Source organism: Callospermophilus lateralis, chromosome 3 (assembly GCF_048772815.1).
Source record: "Callospermophilus lateralis isolate mCalLat2 chromosome 3, mCalLat2.hap1, whole genome shotgun sequence".
Lineage (NCBI taxonomy): Eukaryota > Metazoa > Chordata > Mammalia > Rodentia > Sciuridae > Callospermophilus > Callospermophilus lateralis.
In genome coordinates, this window is record NC_135307.1 from 91,286,474 (window position 1) to 91,312,792 (window position 26,319).

Genomic DNA, 26,319 nt, shown 5'->3' on the forward strand with positions numbered 1-26,319 from the left:
TCTTTTCGTCTTCACGGATTTCCTACTTTTGACAGATCAAAAGAATGAGAAACTCCCAAGTCCTGTGATTCACGGCACACTTGGGAGCTGCATGTTGGGGTTGTGGAAGAGGTCCTCAAATTGCCCTCCCAGGGAGCCCTTTCCTTAAGGTGTTTGTCCACCAATTTCTGTTCAGCTGTCTTGTGGAAACTGAGAGCCGGCCAGCAGTTCCGCTCTGCCCCACGGCCCAGTGGGTATTCTAAAGGTCCGGGCCCACAGGCGTTGGCAGGTTCCAGAAGTCAGCGCGGGCAGGGGTGTCGCTAGGGTAACTTGTGGGTGTGGGTGGCACCACGTCCCGGGCGAATGGTTCGAAGCACGACCACCAGGGGGCGCCCACGGCCAACCCCGCGACAAAAGCCTAGGTGGGGAGCTTCGGGTCGAGGCCTACAGGCTGCCAGGCACTGCCCTGTCAATCAGGGGCTAAGGGAGGTGCGGCCAGCCCCAGAATACTGCGAAAGAATGCGAGGCTGGACCCCTACAGTCCGCCCCGCCGCCTTCCCGCCTCCGCGGGCGCGCGTCTTCCGCGTGGCAGGGCCGCCCCACTCCCTCCCGCCTGGCGCGCTGCCTCTTTGTCTCTGCGCGTCTCCCCTCCTCCCAGACAAATGGCTGTTGGCAGGAAATTGGACGCGCTCTTGGGGAGCCGCGCTGGGCAGTGCGGCGAGGAGGGGCGCCGCGTGGCCAGCGGGCCCTGGGAGCCCCAGCCCGGGTTGGGGCGGAGGGGGATGTTTTGACATCTCGTCAAAGGAAGGAACTTGATGTTTCGAAAGTGCTTTTCACAGCCGGCCTGTGTCGGCTCCAGAGCTGATTTATAAACATAATCTGTGCTCTCTTCCCGTTCCCTCCCCTGTCAACCCGGGGGCAGCGCCGGAGGCGCGGACGCGGCTGTGCCTGGCAGGATCGGGTTTATTTATTGCCTCTGGCCGGGAGCCGGGGCGGCCCGGGGACTGCACAGTTCCCTCTGGCCCTAGCCCTTCCCCTCATCTCTCCCTCCCACCCCCAGGCGTCTCCTACCCAGGCGTTTGCCTTCCCCACTCCCGGCACCAGACTCTGGGCGGATCCCTCGGGTGGCTTGGGGTAGGGGGAAATGGAGGTGGAGAGAGGGTCAGCGTCCTGTTTCACCCCGCACTGACCCAGTAGGGAGAGGGTGGTGAGAAAGGTGGCTACCTCTTCCATTGGGTTGGAAAGGGGCCGGAAATGCCAATCTTAAAACTCCCCTGGAGACCAGCAGCTCTGGAGTCTCTTTACTCCAGGGGTTATCCTTTCTCTCCAGGGTTTGCTCCAGCTCCAGCTCCAGCCAACCCCTTATTCAAAGGCCCCAGTAGCCTTTCCCCTTTAGAATAAATTAAGGAACCTCCAGCGTCTACTAGATCCCAGGGCAAGGAGAAGAAAGGTTTCATGTCCCTGGGAAGAGCCACTGCCTTCAGCCAGGTGACAGGTCTGGGTCCAGGTCCATCATTGTGCCCTGGCCTCACATCTACAGAGTCCGGATGGCCACGGGGTACAGCAGGGACATGTGTTCGGCCCCCTTAATGGGCAGCTTGCGGCTGGCATAGTGGTGCACGATTTCAGGGACGCTGCTGAAGGGTGGGCTGTTCTGGCCCAGCACATACTTGTGTTCCTTGGTCCGGGAGAGCTTCATGTGCATGAAGCCCTGACTGCTCCTGGGAAGGGAAAGACACCCTGGTGAGTGGGGACTCTCCTCAGTTCCCCCACCTGGCCATCCAGTAACCTTTCCCAGTCCTAATGCAAGCCAGCTGAGGGTGGGAGATGATGGGAGTCTAGAAAGCAAGGGTGTGGAGGGTTTCTTGCTGGTATGGTAAGTAGCATTAGGCACTGGATCAAGGTAACATATAAAGTGAGTGTACAGGGTGTGTGCAGGTGCAAAGTGGAGTGTCCAGTACCCCCAGCCCTGGAATCCAAGCACCCCTGCCCTTCAGATTTTGGAACCAGGGCCAATTTAGCCTCATTCTTCCTGAGCTATATGGCATGTCACCTGTGAGGGCTCCTGATGACTCATGTGGAGCCACAGATACCCTTGGCAGGAAGGTGGGTGGACAGATGTGGTAACCAAATCTTGTTTGGGGGCTCTACCTTGCAAAGACTGGGGGAGAAAGCAAGCTGATCTGGAAGTCCCCCCCAAATCTAGGAAGGCTCAGCTGCCTCCTCCTGGGGACACCCCTTCCCCCTCTTGCTATCTGGGCCTTAGGCCAAGGCCTCAACTCATCCATCTAGCCCTTGGGCCTAGAATGACATCACCTTCAGGCTGTAGCTCTGTTCCCTTTCTTAGAGAGGAGGGGCTCCACTGCCTCTCTCATCTCCCTGCACCACCCTGGAAAACAGCATTGGTGCTGGCCCTGCCCTCCAGACAGGGATGCCATTGTGCAAAACTTTAGCCAGCTCTAAATGTCCAGGTGGCACTCTGAGTTTCAGAGAGATTGCAAAACCATGCCAGCAAAAATGTTTGTCTAAACTATCACAGACTTGGTCTGCTGGGCACCAGGTCTGAAACTCACCCACAGGCAATGGAATGTTTGGGGGAGTCCTGAAGCTTGACTTGGCTGCTGTTGCCTACTCAGAGACCACTTGGGGAAAAGGACAGGGCTAAGAAGCCAGTGTAGGAAGCAGAAACATCAAGGGGATAACCTCCATCCTGAGGCCTTCACTCTTTGAGAGGTAAGGATTGAAAAGCATACCGTTTGCCTTCTCTGCCTGGGTGCAAAGAAGGCTCTGCCTGGACCCTTTTCACTAGGCCCACAAGTGAGAAATCAGGGAGTGGGGAGACTGAAGAGAGAAAAATAGACCCCTAACTCCATCCCTGCCTCCCCTCAGTACTTGAAGCCTTAGAAGCCTGCTGGGAGAAGGCTGGGGGCCCCAGGGTGTGTGTCAGGTCATCTGTGGAACTGCAATAATGCCTGGGGTTGACTGACTGCACAAGCCCTGGAGGGGAGGAGTCCTGAGGCTAGTAAGCCCTTGTGAATAGGAGAGGGAAGCAGGGAGCAGTCACCCTCCCCTGTGTGCTCCATGCCAAGGTCCAGGCCTTCCCTCACCTTCTCCCAGTTTGGAAATGACCCCCTCTCCCAGTCTACTTGGGGGCCTCTCCCCAAAACTGTACATTATATTTTCTCCTCAAGGGACAGATTTGCCAAGAAGGGCAACAAGTGGCCAGAGATCTCAGCTCTACCTGCATAACCGACCTCACAGAGAGAGGGGTGACTATGTTTTCAACCTTCCAGACAAGTCCCAAGAGTCCATTAGGACCTGAAGCATACCCAAGCCCTTGCCAGACCCTCAGGGGTGGGGGTGGGGCTGGGGTGGGACCAGCTGAACCACAGGGCTAAGGCTAGCAGGGCTTTTTGAGGAAGCTGTTTAATTACCAGTGAAAGCCCTTCCATTAGGGAGAGAAGAGAAACCATAATTGTATTTCAGAGAAGCCATTTATATGCAAACGAGGCTCTGGCAGACAGACGCTGGGGAAGCCTGACCAGCCAGGGCTGGAGCAGGAGTCCAGGAGGGCCTCTTCTCTTTACTCCCCAGTAAAAGGCAGCCCCCTACTCCTGCTTAGCTCTACTCCTTAGTTCCACCTCAGGGAGCCAGACTCTGGTGTCTCTCCCTGCACTGGACAGTACAGACTGCAGGCATATGGCACTTGATGAGGGGTAGAACCATTCAGCCCAACTGTGTTTTTTTTTTTTTTTTTTGGTGGGGGGTACCAGGGATTGAACTCAGGGGCACTCGACCACTAAGTCACATCCCCAGCCCTGTTTTGTATTTTACTTAGAGACAGGGTCTCATTGAGTTGCTTAGCACCTTGCTATTCTGAGGCGGTCTTTGATTCCCCTGCCTCAGCCTCCCTCCTGAATAGATGGGCCTATAGGTGAGCATGACCATGCCCTCCCTGATGGGGACCTTGACCAAGTCACAAACCTCTTGAATCTATGTGTATAAAAGAGATCTAAATGGCAGGATGATAGTTGGTTTGGAGATGGTATGCATGCTGCTTGGGTATGCTCCATAAATTTTAACTATAATTTTTTAAAAAATATACCACCTAAAGTTATGTATATCAAAATCTTGACAAATGAATTTTTCCAAAGTGCTCCTTTGGTTTTGTAATCTGCAGACCTCTAGAATATGACAGCTTTAAGGAATCTGAATGTTCTGAGACATTTGCAAAGGAAGAAACCAAGTTCAGGAGGTTAAGTGATTTGTCTAAGGTCACACAGTTTTTATCAAACTCAAGAAGAGAACTCAGGTTACTTAACCATAGTTTGGTACTTTTTCCACAATCTTTTAGTAAAGTTAAATAATCATCCCCTAAATGTATAAGGTTCAGTAATCTCACATTTCCACAAATTGGACTGACTTAAAGTTGGGAGGCGTGGGGGTAGTGTTGGTGGGGGAATAATACCTGTTATCTAATGCCTCCAGAGAATGCAGTAGGAAATGGTGTAGGTGTCTGCTGGTGAAGCAGGGAAGCCCTGGACAGCGGCCTTATGGGGCTGTAGAACTCCTGGTCACCAAGAGGAAGGTTGGCTGGTCCACCAGGGAACCTGGAAGGCTGAGGCTGGGCTGTGCATATCTGCTCCTAGGGAGCATGGCTAATGGAAAGGGAGGGCCCAGCCTTTGTTACCTCTTCCAGGACTCTGCCCCAAACATATACTTCCTCAGAGTAAACAGGAGTAGCTCTGTGTCCACTGCTCTACCCTCCTCCCAAGCCCCAGCCCCCCATCTTACCCTTGAGACTCCCTCAGGCAAAGCTCTTCTATCTCCTTGTCTGTGCTTCTGGAACATCTCGTACTTCCATTAACAATGGTGATGGTGATAATTTATTGAGCACCATGCTAAGTGTTTCTCATATATTATTTCATTTAATCCTTCCCTATAAGATGAATATTATTATTCCTTTTTATTATAAGGCAACTGAGGCCTGAAGAGGTTAAGGGGGCCCTAGGCCACACAGCTAGTGAATGACGGAACCCTTCTGAACTGGATGCTGCAGCTTGTTGGTTTCCTCCGAGAGCAGGGTATGAGTCTCAGACATGTCAGGATGCCTGCCATGGAGTCAGCAGTTGTTCAAGGGGGATAGGAACCTCTCCAGCTTTGCTGGGCATGGGGGAGAATATTGGAGTCTCTTCCTGCCCCATGGGTTGTGCCCCCACCTGCAGCATCCCCTACTCACTTGAGGGAGAGAGAGAAGTCATTCTTGCTGGTCTCACTGTTGCGCACCAGATAGCTGGCCTCTTTGCATAGCCGGAGCAGGTTCTCGGCGTCTGTTCGGCTGATGGCCCCGTGGTACCAGCTGAGGATGAGAGAGAGGAAGGGGGGCATCCCTGCTGGGTCCCTCGCTGTCCAGGTCCACCCATTTGTGGGTGTCCCCTGCAGGGAAGCCAGTGCCAGGAAGGGAGGAGAGGTGAGGGAGTCCCCCAGCTGGACACAGACACTCACACCTGGTTTTCCAGAGGCAGTGCTGGATCTGTCCACTCCCCCAGGGGGCTGCTGGGCTCTGGGCCTAGAGGCTTGGCTGACTTGGGGTTCCCTGCAGAGAGTCGGGGAGGTAGCCGCCCTTTCTCCTCCTGGCCAGGTGACAGGCAGCTCTTCTCCGATCCTTCAAATTGGGCTGTAGGGAACACAGGGGTCATGGCCTCTGAAGACCCTAGAGGTAGTGCCCTACTGAAAAGCCACTACCCTGCCCCATTTCCTCCAGGCCTTTAAGGAGCCAAATGCATGTTCTGGAAGGGTGGTACACACTCACAGTCCTGACCAGTTTTAGGGACATCATCCTGGGCCCATCCTGGGTGGATGGGGGGGAAGGTGTAGCCTCTAGTGCCACAGAGGGAGGTGATAGAGGGGAGCAACACCAGAAACCACTCAGATGCTCTCCCAGGAGCCTCTGACTGCCTTCCCCTCTTCCATCCCCCTCAGGGTGGCTTCAGCGCTGATAATATTGTTTCTTTCTTCTCCTCAGAGTTCATTACCGTTCTCCAAATCACCCTGCCAAGCCATTCTGTAGAAATGACTTATCGATCTGAGAACAATTATCCGATTCCCCTTGGTGCCATCCTGACAGGCTAATCCTGCCCAAAGCCGCCAGACAGCCTGCCCTCCCCGCCCCAAGGGCTCCCCTTCCCCACCCATGGAAACCCAGGGAGGTGACTCTGCCTGTCCCAGACCAGGGCAGTCTGATGGCTGAGCCTGCACAAGAGAGGGCCACCCCAGTGGGTCATATGGCCACATGAACACATGCACCTGCATTTACAAAAGACCTCCAACTCTCAGGCAGAAGGGTACAAACAGATGCTCACACCTGTGTGCACACACATATGTCCATACCCACTCTTGTGTGCCCATTCTAGGCAAAACTAAACACAGAAGGTAAATTCAGTACCTCGCCCCCCCCCCCGCCCCCGTTATTTAGGCTCTTTCTCCTTGTAGCACTTTCAAGCCTTTATTGTCCTTCAGTCACCAGATCCTCTGCTTTATTCAGTTAGAGCTTCCTCTGCCAGCACCTCCCCCATGCCTCATAAGGGTCTGCACTATCAGGCAAAGCTCTAACCAAAGAAGCTGACTAGAAAACAGTAGATCTTTGTGGCACAGTTGGGAACATATTAGAAAGGGGTCTCCCAAAGGAGACACTTCACCACAGATGCTGAGGGAGGAGGGAGGAATATGCATTTTATCTTTTCCCTCTCCCTCCAGGGCAAGAGGGATTCTTCCTGGATTCTCCACACGTTGCCCCACTTCTCAGCTCCTCCAACCCAAACCCACAGGGTCTAAGAGGTGAGGACCTGTCACCCTGGCCAGAAGCCCCCACAGGACCCACCGCTGCTGTCCTCCAGGCTGGGCTCAGGGTGGGGTGAGGCTGGACCGGAGATGTCCCTGTCCCCGTCAGGCAGGGAGGGGCTGCTGTCCAGCTGTCCCACAGGCGGAGGCCAAGGTAGGTCTTTGATGACCTTTATGTCAACTGGAGCCAGTAGCAGAAGGAAGAAGAGAGACAGACAGTGACAGAGACAGAGAAAGAGGCAGAGGTTGAGACCAAAACCCAGAGCTAGGATATAGGACAGCCTAGAAAGGAGAAGGGGGAGAGCAGAGGCAAGGGCAGCTTCCGGGGAGGGAAGAGGACTCACTTAGGGGCTGGACAGAACAACTACTGACCACATACTAGGCTGGCCTGGTCAAAGCCTGGGAGGCTTTAGTGGCAAGCAGCAGGACATAGTCTTTCTTTGCCAGCCCCATGGGCCCCATTCATTTGGTCTATCTAAGCCCCCAATCCCCAAAGTGACCAGAAAAGGAAAAAAAGTGGTATCAGGAGCTACCCACACCTCTGGTACTACATGCGGGCTTCCACAGCCTCCTGACATTCCCAGCCTTGCTTCCCCTTCTTCTTTCACTCCCAGCCTGAGAATTCTTGGGCAGTGAGAATGTGACAGCTTAGCTTCAGGTTGTCAGAAACACTCAGACTTGGGGGCAGATGTTTTTTGAAATGTAATGCCCCTCCCACCCTCAAGAAAAGTGACGCCACCTTCGGCTGCAGGACTGCTAACGAGGTTTCCTAATGACCAGCATAGATTTTCCCATTAAGCAATCCAAACAGTATTGATTCTCCAAGGAGACTTCTGGAGATAAATGGCCCATCCTCAATGGTGTGTGCTTTACAGGAAGCAAATTAGAAAACTGAGGTTTCCCAGTCTGGCTGCCAGGGTGGGGAGGGCAGAGTGGAGGGCTGGGTCCAGCTCCAGGATGAGCCTCTTGTCTAAGGAGGAGTGAGGGGACATGGGAACAAGAATGAAGTCTAATGGCGTTTAAGCCCTCAAAGGTTCAGGAATGAAAGCCCTTTTCCTACTGGGGGTCTTGCTCTACCCACCTCTGCCCATCTCTGACAGCCAACCTGCACTTTTCCATGGTGGACTCCCAACTGGGAACCAAAATGGTGTGGTTAGGACAAGAGAAATCTGATCTTCATTCAGCAATCAGGGGATTTCTCAGAGCCTCCGCTGCAGCTCAGAGATCCCTCTGGGGCTGGGCCTACCACTGGAAGACACAGTCCTAGAATTCAGGTTACATGCCACAGCTATTTTCATTGTCTGAAGTATTAAATGCCCTCTTTTGTTAAATGTATTTAATATACACCACAAGCTTTATAAGCTTTGTATTGAAATTTCTTTATTTTTAAGTATATCCAGCCCCTAAAAGATGGAAATGGCCTTGTCTTCTGAGAGATGGTGATGCAGGGAAATGCCTTCATCCTTTCCTCATTCCATTCCCTGACCCTGTGCTCAGTGTGTGTCTACACTGCCCAAGTCCTCATTATCCTTGGTACAAAACTCAACTCTGCCCCGAAGACCCATTCCTGGACCTCCTTGGGTTCTTGGGATCTACTCCTTTCATTCTCCTGAGTCTGAGAAGCTGTTCAGAATCCCTAGCACATCTGCCTTCCCATCAAGACTCACCTGCAAAGGCTTTGGAAATCCGCTCCTTCTTCCACTCCCAGGGCTGGTCATACTCCTCTGGGGGCCTCTCATCATCTTCAGGCAGGCGGGACTCCCGGGGCCAAATGGCTCCCTCACCCTCTGGGGAGGCCCCCTCCTCCTCTGGCTCATAGGGTGTGTCATACAGAGGCAGGGGCTGAGCTGCGGTCTCCTTGGAGCCCCGGATTTCTGCCAGGGCAAGAAGGAGGGAGAGATGCAAGGAGGGAGAGATGCCTATGACCCCTCCTCCAGCAATGCTCCTCACCATAAGCCAGGTCTCTTTCAAAGGAGATGTCCTGGCTCTGGAAGAACTCAGGAGTCAGAAATCCTGGGTTCTTCATCCTCAAAATACTTCTGGAATGCATGAGGCCTTGGGCTCAAACCCTAACACCAAGAGAAAAAAGAGGAGGAACCCTCCAAGTCAAACAGTTCCCGGGCTCTACAAGCAGGGGATCCAAGAAAGACAGAGGCACATAGGCATCAGACTGAAAGGCAGAAAAAGGATCCCATGACAGTCAGCAAGACTGGGCAGATGAAGTTGAAATGTTTAGGAAAGTGGGTCATGGTCCTCCCCTACCTCATCTTCTCCTCATTGCCCAGCTACATTCATTTCCTCCTATCCCAAGTGACATTATTTCACTAAAACCAGGAAACGCTTCTTTGTTACTCAGGCACTGCTGACCAACCCCCACTGTGAACTTTCCTCTTCCACAAATCAATTTCATGGATTGTCTTTTCTCTAATCGTTCCCATTTGGACTCTTCCTGGATCCTCTCTTGGTCTGTTTTCCAAGGTCAAGTCTTATTCATTTTTTCCTACCCTAACTTTTAAACTACTTGTCTCATGGCTCCCACTGCATCTATAATCTAGTCATATACCCATGGCCAAAAAGATGTTTTGCTTTGACATCATATCATTTCAAACTCACCACCTTCCTCCAAATTAGTCAATCTCTTTTCAGGATCACTGACCCCACTGAAAATCTGATTTTAAAAGCTACACAGCTACTATCAAAAAATATGTATATAGCCAGGCGTGGTGGCGCATCCCTGTAGTCCCAGTGTCTTGGGAGGCTGAGGCAGGAGGATCACGGGTTCAAAGCCAGACTCAGCAAAAGCAAGGCACTAAGGAACTCAGTCAGACCCTGTCTCTAAATAAAATTCAAAATAGGGTTGGAGATGTGGCTCTGTGGTTGAGTGCTCCCAAGTTCAAACCCTGGTACCCTCCCCACCATATATATATATGAGCATTCATGGTCCACAACCCTCTGACCTCAACGAGGTACCATCTTCTCACTTTCTTCATTTCTGTCCACTATACTATTTTCCTTGAACCTGACCCATCATTGTCATTATCTAAATCCCAATGGTTCATTGCCAATTCCTGATGATTTTCACCCTCATCTTTACATATCTAGATTACTGCCAAGGTGAACCTCCACTTCACAGGCTTGTGTTTTCAGGGTTCCTGGAAACAATACTCCTGGGATAACACTCCAGAGGCTCTCTGCCTCCTACCTACCTCTCCAGAGGAAGAGCAGTTTGATTGGCTAGTAAATTTTCATTCTCTTACTTAGATCTGCCTTTGGCTACTTTTTCCTTGCAGTGAGTGGCCTGCCTCCATGTAGAGGCTTATGGCTGTCCTTTGTTGCCCAAGTCTGAGTAGGCAAGTTTTAATTCTGTGTCAAAGTATTAAGGAGCCCATTGTGATGATTGTAGCGAGGTAATATTCTCCAATCAACTTTATCAGTAATAGACATTTAAATCTCCATCTGTTTCTTTAATCTTATTCCTTAATTATTCCTAAGCCCAGGAAAGGAAGAAAGAGATCTAAAGTATTGGTCCTTAAAACTCCAGCAATTTCCATACCAGTTTGCTAACTTACTTTGCTCAAAGTACTGATGTCAGTTCTTCCAGTTCATTCTGCACACTAAGGCCTCAGTAATCCCAATTTATCCCCACCATTTTTTTTTTTTTTTAAGTCTGGGAATTAACCCAAGAGTTCTCTATCACTGAACTATATCCCCAGTCCTTTTTAAATTTTTTTTTTAGTTTTCATCTTGAGATAGGACTGGCCTCAAATTTGCAATCCTCCTGCCTCAGCCTCCTGAGGTGCTGGAATTACAGGCCATGCACAACTGCACCATGGTTTATCTCATTTCTTTCTTGCTCAAGAATTCATAGTGACTCTATTCCCCCTTCTGAACCAAATCCAAGCTTTTCATTCCTACCTTTGAAGTGCTTCACTGTCCCTTTGGTTTCTCATCTTAACTCCCAATATGCCCAAGGACTAACAGTATTTTCCCCTAAATCAATATTCTCTCACCCTGGCTTGAATCTTGGTTTAGACTGATCCATCATTGTCTTTCTCTCTGATCACTCCCATTTGGACTCCGTCTCCAGATCCTCTTTTGGCCTCTTTTCCCCAAGGCCAGGTCTTGTTCATTTCTCCCCACCCTAACTCTTTGCCCAGCCTCATGGCACCTACACTATATTTCTAGTCATGTTTCCAATGCCATAAAGATGTTTCACTTTGATATAATATTTTTCAAACTCATCATCCTTCTCAAAAGCTCATGATTCTCTTTTCAAATCATTTTAGATTCCCTTTTGGAACCTTGACCTCCCACCACTATCTTGCCCTTCCTATCTCGAATGCCTCTATCTGACCTTGGGTTGCATGGCCTCCTCTATGGCCTCAGAGCCAAAAGTCACAGTTCCTCCTCCAAAAAAGACTACCTTGAAGGCAATGGCTATCACTCCTAAGGACCTGGCAAAGGCTTTCTCCATATTTTCTAGGGACCAAGGAGTCCTTAGACTTGGGGGTCCCAGAGCCTGTTTCACAGAGGCCAGGCTTCAGGGAATGAGACCTCCCCTTTCCCCCTGTTACTTACCAGCCATCATCTTTTGGGCCTCATAGGGTTCCATGTAGCCATCATTTTCAGGGACCTTCTCTGGGGCTACTGAAGGTCCTGCCGAACCTTCACCAGTTTCCTGAACATCAAATGGGTCCGCATAGTCTTCTAGGATTGCCAACTGTGGGAAAAGGGCAAAGACAGGGCCTTCAGACAATTGAGGCAGGTCTGCTTCTCCCAACTCCATTCACTGATGCTAATCCTGGGTAGGCTGCCTCAAACCCAGAGTCCCAGCTACCAAGAGAAGTTTCTGAGCTTAGATAGGGACTAGTTATCGATCTTCCTTTGCAGGGTCCTAAAATAGGCTGCCACAGTGATGCATCTTTCTTTTTTGCTGATTTTGTGCCTCTGGACCATGTCCTAGCCTAAATGGTCAGGGTGAGGTTATTGTGCCATGCCTTAGGGTCCAAGCTGGACAAGAACTTAACGCCAAGTGGTTCAACAGAGAGAATGAATTTAGAGAACTGGTTACAATGGTATTGGAAGAGTTTAAAAAGCAAGCAGGGAATGGTGAGGCAACTCAGAGATTAGCATGGTCCATGCCCACCACTGCACTTCCAGATGCTGAACAAATATAAACAGATGCCTGCCCTCAAGGAAGGAAAGCTGAATACTCACTTTGCCACAGTTCTATAGACTGATCCTCACAATGTCCCCATCATGTGGGTATTATTATCACTGGAGGCCCAGGGCAGCTAGGGAGTAACATGTCCAAGACCATTCTGCGAAAGTGGGGAAATAGATTGGAACTCATGTTCTTTGTGCAAAGGGCCACCAACCTGACATCAGTGGGCATCTCAGCTGACCAGGAGAGAGATGGCTTGGGGAAGCCCTGAGGCTATGCTGAAATTCCCTTGGTACTAAGGGACAGGGACAAGAAAGTCCCCACCTTATCCCTCTACTTTTCAAGCTGCCCCATCCCATACAAGTAGCTCATGGCCACATCTCTGTCCCCATATCCAGTCAAGGCAGAACAAACCAAAAGCTACACACCCTGCAGAGGTGCCCAAGGTGCCCAAGATGCTCAGGGCAGGGCACAGCTGAGGACAATAGAGTCTTTCTCCAAGCTAGGTATGGGCTTTTCCTGATGGGCCAGCAGAGGCGGAGACAGCCCAACCCACTCAGGGCTGTCAGCACTCTAAGAGTACCACATCACTGGGTTACACAAGGTGACTCTGTGGCCTGTGCTATGAGGAAGGGCCACTCCTATCTTTCCCCAAATCACAGAGTAGACTTTAGTTCTGAGCTGGATCAGGGTTGTAGGAGCTAGCTGAGCTGGAAGTCCCTCTGGATGACCACCCTGGCCTGGGTGAAAGGAAATAGGAATGGTGACCCCTAGAAAGGCAGAAATGGAGAAAGGAAACTCCCAGAGACCCCTTTGGCAAGTTCCTTCAATCCCTGATGGCCCCTCTAAATGATTCTGAGGTTCCCAAAGGCTGCTAACATGTCATCCCTCAGGTCTTCCACTCCCACCTTGTTCCAGTCAAACCTCGGCTCCTTTACATCCCCTGCATCTCCGCCTACTTCTGGACTGACCCCATCTCACACCCTGCCCCTGCAACCACCACCACCAGATCATCCACCAGCATGGAGCACTTTGTCATTTTTGTCTCTCCAGCTCCAATAAGCAGTTGGCATATAGTAGGCACTAGGAAAAACGTCTTTACTCCTTCACCTCCTATCTTCCCTTGTAGCTCTTCACCCCTAGTCCTCTTCTTTCCAGAAAGCAGAAATAAGAAATCCACTTACCTGTCACCTGCACCCTATTGCTTGCTTCTTCCAAGGTCAATGGCACCCACAACCCTACCCCTGACCAAGGGTGCTCTAGAGTCAGCCACTGTTGGTAATTCTGCCAGGCAGCACCCAGCCTCACACTCATCTGCGGCAGCTACTCAACAGGGTCTGAATCATGTGACAGGTTATCCTTAGACCTTACAATAGCTCTCTTGCTTTAAGAAAAATCCAGTTAACAGAGATGTAAGATTCCACTTTCCTCTGTGGTTTCTCTCTACCAACCCTGGATCACTGTTCCCTGAACGCTCTGCTCTTTTCTATCTCAGTGGCCTTCCTTCTGCCTAGATCTCTTTTGTATTCCTTCTGGCATGACCCACCCTTACTCATTATTTTCTTTCTTTAGAAAACTCTTCCATGCTCACACAGGTCTGCCTGTGAGGTGCCTCTGTGCTGGGGCTATTGTCACACTGTGGTAAATATTTGTTTTAATAGACCTCTTCCTGAAGACTGTGGGCTTCCTGAGGGCAGGGCCCAAGTCTATTGCTAAATATCCAGTGCCTGTAAACTCCTAGTAATTATCTGTTACATCCATTCACATAAAACAGGAAGAAGGGACAATGAAACTCTTTTCTTTGTTCATTCAGAATAGAGAGGAAGCATAAATCTGGGTGGAGTCACAAAGGAGGACTGTCTTTCCAAGTGAAACTGCACCCCTTGGTGAACAGAGGATCCTACTGCAAGCTCTCCTACCCCACCACTACACAGAGCCCCTTCACCCATCCCTCACTACATATGGTCAGAGCTGCAGCAGCCAGCTTCCCACTGGAATCCTGGGCTAGTGCCTGGGGCTGTGACCCCTCCCAGGCTGGTGGGGGCCTCCCCAGTGCCTGTGGGCAACCAGGTGGCAGCTCTGCGGGCAGCTCAATGGCTCCTCTGTTCCACTCCTGGCTCCACACCCTGCTCCAGGAAGCCCTGGCCCCTCGCCCTGGGCTGGAGTGCCCAAAAGAGCCACCCACAGGGCTCAGAAAGGGAGCAGCAGCAGAGATGCCAGCTGGGAAGGCTAGCAGGATGTGGCAACCACAAGGGCACCAAGGAACCCAGTAGAGCCCAGGCTACTTCCACAGTGTTTCTAAGTCTGTGAGGGTGAGCTGCTCAGTGGGAGAACCTGCCCCCTAGACTTCAGATCTACCACAATTTGTTATTTTGTTTGTGGCCCCTCAGCCCCCTCTGATGTCCCCACTGCTGTGTCCTTCATCCAACCAACCCAGGGCCCTCCACACAGAGTATATTCAAGACATAATTACTGGCTGCCTAGAAGGCCTCCTTCTCCCCAGGCGACATCCTCTGGAGTGACATCAACTTCCAGATCCCCATTCACTTTGACCTCTGACTGACTAGTAATGGCTGCAACATTAGGCTCTCAGGAGAATAGGATCAAAGCCTCTAGCTCAAAGGCAGAGGGAGGGACAGTCAGCCAAAGGTCTTTGGGAAAGGTACACAACACCAGGATTGATATTTAGGCATACATCCTCTGGTATAACCAGAATGTTATTCAAATGCTAAAAATATTTTCAAACTAGTGGGTAAAACAGCTCCTACCCAGAGGGCCCTATATCCCTCTCCTTTCCGAACCCAGCAGGCTATTTCCAAGACCCTGCTACTCTTCTGTTCAAATGGGCAGTGCCCTTCCCAGAGCAGCTGTCTACTTTGCATCTTTCCTGCCCACGCCTCTCCTGAGGTAGCCAGCAGGCCCACCATCTGGTTCTGTCTTCCACTCTGCAGTTGGGATGGGAACATGTCCCTACCCATGGGGCTCTGGGGGATAAAAGTCCAAGGCAGAGCAAGGAGCACATGTTTCAGGATGTTGGCTCTGCACAGTCCCCAAACTACCCACACTGCATTTCTGTCACTTCTTTAGTAAACATTATATTTAGTGTCTGGAAACCTGTCTTTTTTAGCTGTTGAATGAGCATGACAATCATACCTATATCAGAGGGTAGGGAAGAGGGAAATAAGTTTGTAACAATTCATAGTCCTCAGGCTGGCACATGAGTGAGGTGAGTGTTCCATAAGTGTTAGCTCTGATGATAATCTTTTATATTCTGGTATTAAGGCCTTACAGTTTAGGTACTTCCCAGGGCACACAGCTTGTCAGCAGTGCAGACGAGACTACAACTCAGGTCTCCTGATTCTTAGTACCTTGTGACAGATTTTCTAAAACTTTGAAAAATGTAGCATCTTTTTTTTTCTTTACTTGTAGATTTAAATTTTAATTTAAAATTTAGGGGCTGAGAATATTGCTCAGTAGTCAAGTACTTGCCTAACATTGCAAGGCCCCAGGTTCAATCCCCACACAGAAAAAAAAGAAACAAAAAAAGTTTACCTCTGAGAAGTTCTGCAGCAAATAAATCAAATCTAATTTTTGTTTAACTTAGTATTTCCCCTAAATATTTAATCATGGGAACCCTTTCTTACTGTTAACCAATCAGTTTGATTACTTTTCCCAAGATCAAAATTTTTTGTAGCTGATATTCCTACTTCTTGGAATGCCCTCTCCTATTTTATTTCTTTGTGAAACTCCTTCACTGTGAAAGAGATTTGTTACTTTCCTTTTCTAATTCTAAGAGCAATGCCATGCTTATAAAACATTCAAACGTCACAGATGTGACTGATGCTACCAACTCTTAAGACACTTAGGACCATCTCAGGATTGGTAATCTCCAGGATTCAGAACATGGTGAATTTATCACAGAAAATGCCCCTCATCTCTTCTCTAAGGATCCTCTCCCCTTGTTCATTAGCATATGCTTCATGAACAGTTCTCTGTGGGGCACCTGGTGGTCAGTGCTGAGGGCCTAGGCATAGTGCTCAGTTTGGAGTCAGTCCTCCAGGCTGTGAAGCTTGGTTTTCTTCCTGCTAGCTGAGAAATCATGCATTCAAATTCCTGTGCTGCATTCCTCTATATATAACCCAGAGATAGTAATAGAGTCTTCCTTACAGGATTGCTTAACCACCAAGCCACATCCTCAGCACTCCCCCCACCCTTTTCAATATATTTTTTTTTTGGTTGTAGGTGGACACAATACCTTTTATTTTATTTATTTATTTAAAAATATTTTTAGTTATAGATGAACACAATACCTTTATTTTATTTATTATTTTTATGTGGTGTTGAGGATCGAATCCAGTGCATCACACATGCTAGGCAAGTGCTCTACTGCTGAGCCACAACCCTAGCCTCTCCCCAGCCCTTTTTTGAGACAGGATCTTTCTAAGTTATTTATAGCCTCACTAAACTGCTGAGGCTAGCTTTGGACTTGTGATCTTCCTGCCTCAGCCTCCCAAACTGCTGGGATTATATGTGTGCCACTGCCCCAGGCCTAGGGTTGCTATAAGGATCAACTGGTCTAATACTTATCAGATGCTTCAAAATGGTACTGCACAAAGTAAGTGCTCAGTAAATGTCAGTCACTATATCATTAAAGAGTAATAGACCATATTTTGGGGTCCTCAGGAGCTGATACAGACACAAAATAAGCTCCAAGAGATTAAAGTGCCTCAGGGTGCTCTGGGAGAATTCACAAGCCTACAGCATGCAGGGTTTAGAGTCCACCTTTATTCTCATATAACATCTTGCTGGTTCTGGGGTGAGGGCAACTGGAGTATGCAGTAGGTACCCCTTCAAGTCTTGGACCCCAGCCAGGGCTTGCTCGACCCAGCCAGCAATTCATGGTCCTCAGGGTCCCAGCTGTTCCTAGCTCCCAATAGGCAGAGTGCCAGGGATGAGGCATGACTGAGTCACTTATTAGCCAAGCAAACCAGTACAGATGTCTTCCAGACAGAATGAGAGCCAAAGTGTGATGCCGCAGTACTGGGTATAGTGGAAGGGCCAGACTTAATCCCTCAGTAGTCCACAGGTCTCAGCCATCCTTGAAGCACCCATAGTAGCAGAGATGGCCAGCCCAGGCTACAGAGGGCTGTCTAACCAGTCCTCAAACGTCTCTCTACCAGAACCTCTACCATTTCCTCCCTCCCCTTCCTACAACTTTCCTTCTCCCTCTATTTCTATCAGAGAATGCATGCAAGATAAGCAGATCAGACATCTAGACTATATGGAGGCCATAGAAGGCAAATATAAGCAAACAAACTACAAAAAGGCAAGGACCAAGTTTTTCTAGGTGTCCCTTTAAGCATCTAGGTCAGTGTCACTTAATGACATAGTACACCCAATGAACACTGGCTAATGGTCATACATTGCTGGCCTCTAGCCACCCTCCTAATCTCAGAGCAGGACTTCAGACACTCCCGACTGCCTCCCTCATTTTTCTCTTTCTACCTGTCTGCTTGCTTCTTTCCAAATTGGAGCCTGGAGGATCCAAATCCATGTGGACTACATCTACAAGGTATATCTGTTTTTAAATGTTAAGACTATATTTTTGGGAGCTATAAACCCCTAATCTGAGAGCTGTAAGCCTTTCCCTAGAAAAATAGGATATACTCACACACAGTTGCTAGAGGGTCATGAACCCTAGGACCTCTGCCATAAGCTAAGAATAAGAGCACTTGTTTCAATATGGGATGCATGACCATCTTATTGCCATGTTACTCCCTGCCCGCCAACCCATACATCTTTGCATGACAGAGGCAAAGGACATACTGTGCAGATGGTCATAGGCAGCTCAGAGCTTCATCCATTTCCATATCCATCCCTTTTCCTCATTACACCAGGTTTTTCCTATTGAAGTTCAGAGAAATGTGAGCAAATCAAGGGAAGGCCCCATCTCATGTTCCTCTGCCAGAGCACCTCCTGGAGGCGGGACAAGGGCCCAGCACCAGAGGGAGAGTATTTCCTGTGGCCAGATGGTGAGCCCTGCCTGCCCCTTGCAGGGCGCCACTCCTGCTGCTCCCACACCTGCCCTGCCAGGCTTGCCCAGATGGTCACCCTTGCACACCTGCCAAATACAGCAGTGGATTTCAGGGTGGGCCGGGAGCCATAACCCTGCATGGAAAGAAAGCTTATGGTCCTGAGCCCCTGGGTTTCTCAGGGTCTTGTCCAGGTCCCTGTTCTCTCCTGCCCCCGCATGCACAAGGCTCCTTTACCCTCAGTCTCATCACAGAAGTACCTCCACCCATTTCATCAAACCTCATGACCAACCCCTCTCAGAGTGCTGATCCCTCCCATCCTCCAGCAGTAAGTAGCCAGGCTTCAATAGAAGGACAGGAACAGGCCAGTCCAAGGCACATCCAGGTCCCCAGTCCCCATCTCACCTAAGGAAAGATCCCAAAGCAACAAGTCAAAGGGCTCTGCAGAAATGAGAGGAGGGAGAAAGCAGCCACACACCACAGAAACACTAGCTCATTAGGGGCGGGGGGGTGGTGGTGCAGGGAGAGAGGGGTGCTCACTATCCAGGGGAAACATCCTGTGTGCGATCTGCAGGTCACTCAGTAGGCCTAAGGGGTGCTTAGACAGCTGGGGTTAGTGTAAAAGCTTAGGAACCCTGTTTGGGCTCTTCCTAGGGAAAGACTCTGGAATCCCCCAAACTCCACTCCTTAAAGTGGTGGGAATCCCTAGGTCAGGGCCCACTGAGGCAGTGTCCTTGCCCTTAGGACAGTTCAGATGGTATCCTGAGTCCTTCTCATCACACCCACTAAAGAAACAACAGACTGTGTGGCTCCTGGGAGAGCCTGCTGGATTTCATTCCTGTCCTTGTGGTTGACAAAGTAGTCAGACATCTCTTGGCCCCCCAGGTCTGAACAGCCCACAGATCACAGAGCTGATCCAAGTGAAGGCATGAAGAAATCAGGGGTCTGTCTACATGACTGAATGGGTACAGTCCCTTACTTAGGGATCTTTGGGAAAACATGTAAGGGTTTCTACTAGGCAGCCCCTGACCCTCAGGCCACCCTGGTAGTGTATAGTCACCATTCAGGACATATTTATGCACCCCTCTTTATGCCAAGCATTGTATCAAACATTTGGGAGATTCAGATATTAGGAGAACACAGTCCTTGTCCTGGAGGAACCACAGCTTGGTGGGTAGCATGTCAGGCCATTCTAAGCCACTGCAGAGAGGAGAAGGGCCAAGGACAGCTTAGGCCCACATGCCAACAGGCAGTGGTCAGAGAGGAGGAGACTAACTGATCCACGGTAAAAATAAGGCCTAGTACTCCAGTCTGCCTCACCGCCACCAGCACATCACACAACGACAGGGACAATTAGGAAGGAAACAGCATAGCCTGGGAAAAGTACCCTTGAATCTTCCTCTGCAGACTAAGGATCCTGGCCCATGATTGGCAGCCATGCCCCATGGCAGGAACTACAGAAAAAAATTATTCACATTCCTGAGGCTTCTGTTCTGACCCTGACACATCTCTCTTATCCAGGAAATCGGGCAGAAAGGCACTTTCTCGGCTGAAAGCCTCAATCCTGGAGCCAGTGGATTTAGACAACAACTTTGCTCTCCAATCAAATAAAAATAAAAATGTTCTCCTCTGCTGAAAATAGGGAAATAAGCCCCAGAACTGAGTTCCTAGGGTTTAACAAAGAAGGACAAGAGGCCCAGGGTGGCTCACGGAGTCATGGTCCTAGGATTTAGAGCTAGAGAGACCTGGGCATGGCTTTCAACTGTTCCTCTGTCAGGGAGGGCCAAGGCCAACGTTGACTGGATAGAAGGACTCTAAGACATTGTAAATGTCCTGGGGCACAGTGACTGCCCTGCTCTCCTTCCTACCCCAGTGCCTGCAGATCCATAAAACCACTCCAATCTCTCTCAGAATGGACTTGGATAGAAGGAGGGCAGGAGGAGAGAAAGCATGGACTCAGCTACTTGGCCCTATCTGGGCAACAGGTCCTGAAGAGGGACTGCCCTTGGGGAACAAGAGAAGGAGTGGGCCTGGACCCCAGTAGTCAACATCATTGGTAAGAGCTGCACAGTGCCCTTCCTGGCCTCTTGAGAACAGCCAGTCCAGTTCCAATCTCACCGGTAAGGCAAAGGGTCCACAAGGAGAAACCCCAGCCTTCACCTCTGTTCTGGGGTTTCAGCACCTGCAAGGATGCTTGGACTCTAGGGAAAGAAAGGAGAGAAGGAAGAGGGGGAGGAGGAGAAACAGGAGGAAAAAGCTTTGTGCAGGTTTTGCCCTGGGGGAGAGGTCAGAGATCAAAGGGCAGTGAGCTTCTGCTCTGAGGGGCAGAAAGGCCATAAACCAGCAAGGAGGGTGGTGTGCTTTTCAATCCCCCTTAGAATAAAAGCTCAAGGATCAGGCTCCCTGGGGGCTTCAAAACCAAGAGCAGAACCCAAGAGGGGGAGGGTCACTAGTCCTGAGGTCTCATCAAGGGATAGGAGCAGAGTTCGGGGGGCCCCCCATCTCGGATTAGCAGGTCGAGAATTTGAACAAAGGTGGGTTAAGACTCTTGAGCCCCAGGGTCAGGGACTAAGCTTGTGTCCGCCAGGAGCCGTGACAGTGAGAGACCCGGCCAGGCCACCTTTGTCCCTCTCACAACCTCCAGACCTCCAACCACTCCCCTCCTGGCCACCCCCTCCCGGCGCGGCACTCACCCTATCGCTGCTGGATGGGGGTCCAGAGATCCGCTCATCGGGAGGGGGAGCTGGGGGCCCAGGGGTCTCAACCCGAATAAGGCGGTGGGGGGGCGAACCGTGGCGCGGGGGCGGCGTGGGGCCGGGGGCTACCGGGGTGGCAAGGGCTACGGAGCCGGACGATGCCCCGGAGTAGGGGTCTTCGAAGTCGCGCTCCCGCTGGAGCCTGTAGGCGGCCAGGATGTCTGGGGGCGGCGCGGGGGGCGCGGCCGGGGAAGGCGCAGGGGGACGGTAGTCGGGCTCCGGGGGCGCCGGCTTGCCCCCACCTCCTCCGCCGCTCCCCCCGCGGAAGCCCAGATGCTCCCGAAGCCACTTCGCTACTCCGCCGCTGCCGCCCCCTCCTGGGCCTGCTCCCGCACCTCCAGCGCCCCGGCGGGAACCCCCCGGGCCGCCTCCAGCGCCCCCCTGAGCCCGCGGCCCCGGGCCGGAGCCCGCAGGAGGAGCTCCGCTCAGTAACATGGGGCCAGCCAGACTGAGCGAGGGGAGCACTGTAGCCGGGCGGGGGGCGGGGGCGGGCGGCAGGGAGGGGGCGGAGCTGCGCCGGGCGGCAGGAGGGGGCGGAGCTCGTCAATAACAAGGGAAGGGCGGGGCTCCGCTGTCTAACGGAGTCGACCTCCCTCTGCGCGGGAGGAGGTCGCGGGGAGGTGGCCGCCAGCTCCCAGCCTGTGTGGAAGCTAGAGAAGTGAAGTGGGCAGTGGGCGACTGCAGGGCGGAGGTTGCGACTCTTGGACTGAAAGCGAATCCTCCACTTGTCACCACGCGTGCTTGTGGGGCGCGCACCCATATCTATCCGCGCCCCTTCCTCTGCTTCCAGCTTGTGCAAGACGCAGAAAGGGGAGCCCTCAGGCCCTCTGGCTCCTTCTGTTTCGCTTCTTTCTTGGCTCAAAGCCTCGCAGGGAGAACAACCTTCTAGAAGGGAAAGTCTAGGGAGGGCGAGAGAAGGAGCTGTTTTCCTAAGATGTGTCTATAACTGCCCCACCCCGGGAGCCCCACGTACCTCCTCCTATCCCATTGCTTGAATTACATTTACCCAAATCTACGTTGTTTTCCAATTCAGGCAGACACTTCGCACATCATAATCAACTCCTTAGAAACACCCACTTCTTTCCTGTGGTTTCCACATATGCCCTTCTCCCAAGCAAACAAGCCTCGCACAAACACCCCCAACCTACCGGCGCACCTGCCCCAAGAAGGCCCACCAGCCCCTGAAGGCAGCATGCGCGCTCGCAGAAATCCCTCAAGCCACATTCTGGGTTTCATTGTCAATCAGATTAGTGACAGAATGGAAACAGACAAGTCAATAAATCAAGTCTAGAAACAGTTCCAATGTTGTCTATCACAAATCCCTTATCCTCTCGAGGCTCTGATACTTAAGTGCTAGGCATTTTTATCTTAGGAATAAAGCCAATTTCTCACCAGAAGTGTTGTGCCCTAAAGGCAACAAATATTTGCCTCACCTTACCATAACATGTGCTAAGTATTGCCTCTGTGTCTCCCCACTCTTAGGCTAATGTCTGCCTTATGAGGGAGCAAAGAACCAGGTGAGGTCCCAAAGGGAAGGAATTCAAAGCTGGGGGAGAAGGATGCGATAGGAAAATTACAAATTTTCTAGATTTCCCTGGGCTTCAAGTCTCAAAATATTTGTCACATTCTAGGGCATGTTGTGTATATATGCTTCTCAATCTTTAATGTGAACATAAGTCTCCTGGGGATCTTGTTAAATTAAAGATTCTGATTCTGTAGGTCTAGCTTGGGTGCAATCCCAGACTTTGTAGTTCTGACAGACTCTCAAGTAACACAAATGTTGCTGGCTCCAGAGCAAGTACACTTTGAGTACTGGACTGTAGAAGATAATGAAAAATCTGGTATTGTGCTTTGTTCCGTGAAGTACAACAGAAAATGTAACATGTACAAGTTTCTTAAATGTGCAGTTTAAAATATTAACTAATGATGCAAAGCTGGACAGAGATGATACCAGAATACTATTCTTCTGGTATCATCCATATGTGAGAATCTCCACAGTCATCAAGTGTGAAGGAACAGAAAGATCACTGATAAGGAGTCAACAGTTGTGGGCTCTAAACAGATATTTGGTCAAGGCCACTCATCCTTTCCTGGAAAGGGAAATAGTGATTGTTATTAAGGGAGATGATGGATATGAACTAGCTTATAAAACTGTAAAATATTTATAATGAAAGGTATCATATGAGGCCACATGTTTAAGTAGTAGTACAGAGTTGGGTACAGTGGCACTTGCAGCTCCGGAGGCTGAGGCAGGAGGATTGCAAGTTCAAAGCCAGCCTCAGCAATTTAGCAAGCTCCTAAGCAATTTAGCAAGACCTGTTTTTAATTTAAAAATAGATAAATAAAAAAATTAAGAAAGGTGCTGGGGATGTGGATCAGTGGTTAAGAGTTCCTGGGTTCAATCCCTGGAATTAAAAAAAAAAAAAAGCAGAACAGAGTCAGACTGATGACAGCTCAAAGGAATGGAATCCATCAAGTCTGCAGACTTCCTGCAGGAGGTAGACCTGAGCTGTGTAGAATTTGGAAAGATGAAATAAAGGGGTGCCAGCCTTGAGCTGAATGAAGGCATAAAGGTGGGGAGCAGCACTATAAGGAAGGAGAGTATTCCTGGTGGGGAAGAACAGGAACAAAGTTAAATTATTTCAGAGGGAAGGAAAAAGTCCTAATGATAGGGCTTAAATGATAGTTTTAAAATTACAATGTCTTGTGTGCATTATACACTTACTATTGTTTTAAGTTACTAATGAACCTTCCTCCCCTGAAGAGTGTGAGCTCCTGGAAGCTGGTAATGTTGAGCATCTCAGGGCGGGCAGGCACTTTGATGGGAACCAAGGATTCAGAGAAGGGGCCATCATAGCAACACTCCTCCAAACCCTTACATTGTGTTTCACTGTAGAGTTGGATTCTGTTGGGAAGCAGGAGTAGTTCCTACCATTTAGTACAGAGCCTGTAACATGGTACTGGCTTAACAAAGTTGAAATAAACAAAAATAATTTCTCTTATTCCTAGCTTTATATAGTTGTAATTGTGGTATACACACAACTTTATGTTCTTTTTTCCCCCATAACATTGTATTTTGATTTCCCCATGTTATATAGCCTTCATTTCCTTCCATTTTGGGGGGAATTATTTTATTTGGGGGTTGGTGGGGAATTTTAAACCTATAGAAAAGTTCAAAGAGAGTACAGTGAAGGGCTGGGATTGTGGCTCATTGGTAGAATGCCCACCTAGCATGCACGAGACACTGGGTTAGATCCTCAGAACCACATAAATGTGAAATATATTGTGTCCACCTAAAACTAAAAAATAAATATTAAAAAAGTATGTAATCCAAGTGATTTGGGAGGCTGAGGCTTGATGGTCACAAATTTGAGGCCAGCCTCAGCAACTCAGTGAGAGTCTGTCTCAAAATGAGGACAAGATCTGGGGATGAAACTCATAGTGCCCTGGGTTTAATCCCTGGTACCAAAACAACAACAAAAGCCCTCAGTGGAAACCTGTACATGTTTTTCCAAGATTCATTGAATTTAGATATTTGCCATATTTATTCTTTTTTTCTTCTCTTCTGTCTCTCTCTCTGTGTGTGTGTGTGTGTGTGTGTGTGTGGGTGGGAGTATGTGTGAGATATTTCTTAAGAATAGGAATTCTATAGGACCACAAAACCCCTATCATGTTTAGGAAGTTTAACATTTATTTAAAAGTGTTGTCCATTATAAGGATTATATGAAAGTTTCCCATTTTTCTCATGTGTCTTTTATAGTTTCCTGCTGCATTTGTGAAGTTCCTTTAGTCTATTTTAATCCTAAGCAGTCCCTCTTTCTTTTGTTGCTGGTTTGCTTTTCATGACATTATGGTTTTGAAGTGTCCAGGCTAATTGTTATGTAGAGTGTCCCACGTGATTTTGTTCATTCATGTTTGTTCATGATTTAATTCAAATTAAACATTTGTGAAAAGACCACTACATAGGAGATGTTGTGGACTTCCCAGAGTGTCACATTAATAGTCCTGAAATGCCCACTTGTCCCTTTATTGATGTTGCTAGATTCGAGAATTTGGTTAAGCTGAAGTCTACCAAATCACTCCAATTGACTTTATTTCAAGTGAGCTGTGGGGTGATGTACTGAGGCATTTTTGGCTATTTGCTTCCAACAACATTTTACCTAATATCTTAAGCCTTCCCTGATGATCTGTTTATATTTGTTACTACACTGGGGACTGCAAGATGGTGACTTTAGTCTATCACTCTATCATTCCTTTTGCCTTTATTAGCTGGCATTCTGGCATTTTTCTATAAAGAAGATCTTTCTTATCACCATCCCTGCCCACTCTCTTTCCCTTATCCCTATAAGTTGAATTTTTTTAAAAAAATTTATTCAACATCCATTGCCATCACGGTATTCTTATTAGTAGTAGTACTGGGGATCGAACCCAGGGATGCTTTACCTAAATTATTAGGGCCTTTCACTAAGTTGCTTTCACTAAATTATTAGGGCCTCACTAAGTTGCTGAGGCTGTTCCCAAATTTGCTATCCTCCTGCCTCAACCTCCCCAATCCCTGAGATTACAGGCATGCACTACTGTGCCTAGCTTATTATTCTTTCTAATCCTCAAATTGTTTCAGATTTGGCTGATAGGAGCCTTTTCAAGAGGTTCCTGTGTCCTTTTGACTTGGTATAATCAATCTTTAAGTAAAACTTTCTTTCTCACACAAGATTTTCTAGACTCACATCATACCTTCTCTGTTTCAGACCTGGATCAGATATTGCTTTAAGGGAATCTTACTCATTGTAGTTGGAAAGGCATTTAAAACTTGACTTTATACTTTTAAAATGGCCATTTAATATGTTGCCCTAATGAATATGCTTTGGTTTAATACAACATTACCTAATTATTACTATTTTTTTTAACATTTAGGATATTTCCAATCTCCTTCTTTCTAAATAACTCTGTAATGATCATATTTATGCAGATAGCACTTCCTAGTTTAAGATTCATTCATTTTATGGGATTCTCAAAAGTAGAATTATTGAGGAAAAAATGTAAATTTTTTTTTTTTAACTCTTGATACATACACCTAGTTGCTCTCACAGAAAGTTTTAGAAGTTAGCAGTGGTGCCAGATATGGTGGCAAATACATAATTCCAGCTACTCAGGAGTCTAATGTAGGGGGAATTACAAGTTTGAGGCCAGCCTGGGCAACTTAGTGAGACCCTGTCTCAAAACAAAGTATTAACAACAAAAGTCAGCCATGACTTCTGTCAAACCCAATAATTTTCTCATTTCTTTTTCTCCTTGACATCTTTGTAGCACCGGAATTTGATCTCCCTTCTTTGTGAAACCTTCTTCACCCAAGATTTCCTTAGAATGATATTCTCCTGGTTTTCTCTCCTCTCATTTTCTTCTCTAATCTCCCGACATTGTATACTTCTTGAGGCCCCCAGTCTTGAGCCCTTGCTTTTCTCACAGGGCACTGAGCCAGTGAAGTATCCTCATTCCCTGTTTCCTGACTTTGGATGCCCAGACTTAAGCTCTTATTTCTCCTGAGAGT

General features: G+C 49.0%; 1 protein-coding gene across 4 annotated transcripts; it reads right to left on the reverse strand.

Moving 5' to 3' along the window:
- Positions 1 to 1,072: 1,072 nt before the first annotated feature.
- Positions 1,073 to 21,212, reverse strand: Shf (Src homology 2 domain containing F). Of its 4 annotated transcripts, none has more exons than XM_076848535.2 (7): positions 20,709 to 21,212; positions 11,398 to 11,539; positions 8,487 to 8,693; positions 6,860 to 7,000; positions 5,485 to 5,656; positions 5,219 to 5,338; positions 1,073 to 1,700 (listed from the first exon to the last, which is right to left on the reverse strand). In XM_076848535.2, the coding sequence occupies exons 1-7, from the start codon at positions 21,204 to 21,206 to the stop codon at positions 1,514 to 1,516; spliced, it is 1,467 nt and encodes a 488-aa protein (XP_076704650.2). In that variant the 5' UTR covers positions 21,207 to 21,212; the 3' UTR covers positions 1,073 to 1,513. The 4 variants fall into 4 exon arrangements, with proteins under 4 accessions (XP_076704650.2, XP_076704651.2, XP_076704653.1 ...); XM_076848537.2 differs by having other exon boundaries at positions 1,619 to 1,700; positions 5,219 to 5,384; XM_076848536.2 differs by lacking the exon at positions 6,860 to 7,000.
- Positions 21,213 to 26,319: the final 5,107 nt, after the last annotated feature.

What these genes read in the sequence shown, in the direction of transcription:
- Shf (XM_076848535.2), bottom strand. Translation starts at nt 21,206, where the DNA reads ATGTTACTGAGCGGAGCTCCTCCTGCGGGCTCCGGCCCGGGGCCGCGG. An exon ending in CTGCCTCTGGAAAACCAGGT is followed by an intron (nt 5,339 to 5,484) that starts GTGAGTGTCTGT and finishes TCTCATCCTCAG; the next exon opens with CTGGTACCACGGGGCCATCA. An exon ending in GACTTCTCTCTCTCCCTCAA is followed by an intron (nt 1,701 to 5,218) that starts GTGAGTAGGGGA and finishes TTCCCTTCCCAG; the next exon opens with GAGCAGTCAGGGCTTCATGC.